Raw genomic sequence first — 891 nt, 5'->3', positions numbered from 1 at the left:
GGACGTCTATCGCTCCGGAGGCCGCTGTCTGGTCTCAGTGGCCTGGTACGTGGATTTGTAACTCTTATGTCAACATTTTTATAGTGTCTTAGACGGCTTCTACTGTGCTATTGCGTGCAGCACTGCCTCATCCGGCTGCAGGGTAAGGACGGCCAAGGAAATCCATTAGTGGAGATCGAGGACCTAAGGTAACAATTGAGCTGCAAGCTTCTGCACCACGCATGCTCGTTCTAACACGCTGGTGCTGTGAAGTAGCCGCTACGGCGTCTGGGTTAACAGCCAAAAGGTCGGACTACGAAGGAAGGCGGAGCTGAAGAAAGGTTACGTAATTTATTTTGCGGATCCCAACTCTAAAGGTTTGCAGAGAAGCTGTTTTTGCGTTACACTCTCGTTCTTTTACCACTGTTATTGTCTATTTATTTACCAGAAGTATCACCGCTCGCGTATAAACTCGAGATCTTGTACGTGTGTGTCATGATTTGTTAATAATGGTAGAAATATTTCTAACATGTCGATTGGTTGCAGACCCAGTGGCCTGACGAAGCAGAATGAAGAACTTCACGCACAAGTGAGCGCAGACGAAATGTCTGTAGCTGGCCGTACTCGAAAACGTGTGCATGAGGAGCTGCAGTGCACTCAGAGCCCCACCAAAGTGGTGCTTTCGCCTCCACGCCCTCGCCCAGTTAAGAAGTTGCGGCGCGTAAGCATTAATCGAAAGTCGAGCCACGACGAAGAGGACGAGCCGGCCAGTGAACCAGCTAGTGAGCAGGATAATACCCAAGCCACGCAACAGTCCAGTAGCTCATCGACTAGAGCTGCCGGTAAGAGACGGCGTCGCGCTGAGGTGCCAGCTGCAGACAGCAAGCTCGTCAAGCTTCAAGAGGAATACGA

At 50.6% G+C, this 891-nt stretch overlaps 1 protein-coding gene across 1 annotated transcript; it reads left to right on the top strand.

Annotated features, from left to right (window-relative positions):
- Positions 1 to 120: 120 nt before the first annotated feature.
- Positions 121 to 868, top strand: PPTG_20342 (hypothetical protein; the record flags this gene model as incomplete). The annotated part of the gene is made up of 4 exons (XM_008919115.1): positions 121 to 188; positions 256 to 356; positions 428 to 461; positions 526 to 868. Coding segments are annotated over 4 exons (546 nt in total), but the record flags the coding sequence as incomplete, so codon positions are not given.
- Positions 869 to 891: the final 23 nt, after the last annotated feature.

Source organism: Phytophthora parasitica, assembly GCF_000247585.1.
Source record: "Phytophthora parasitica INRA-310 unplaced genomic scaffold supercont2.509, whole genome shotgun sequence".
Classification (NCBI taxonomy): Eukaryota; Oomycota; class Peronosporomycetes; order Peronosporales; family Peronosporaceae; genus Phytophthora; species Phytophthora nicotianae.
Note: the sequence above shows the minus strand (reverse complement) of the source record. Positions and strands in the feature narration are given on the sequence as shown.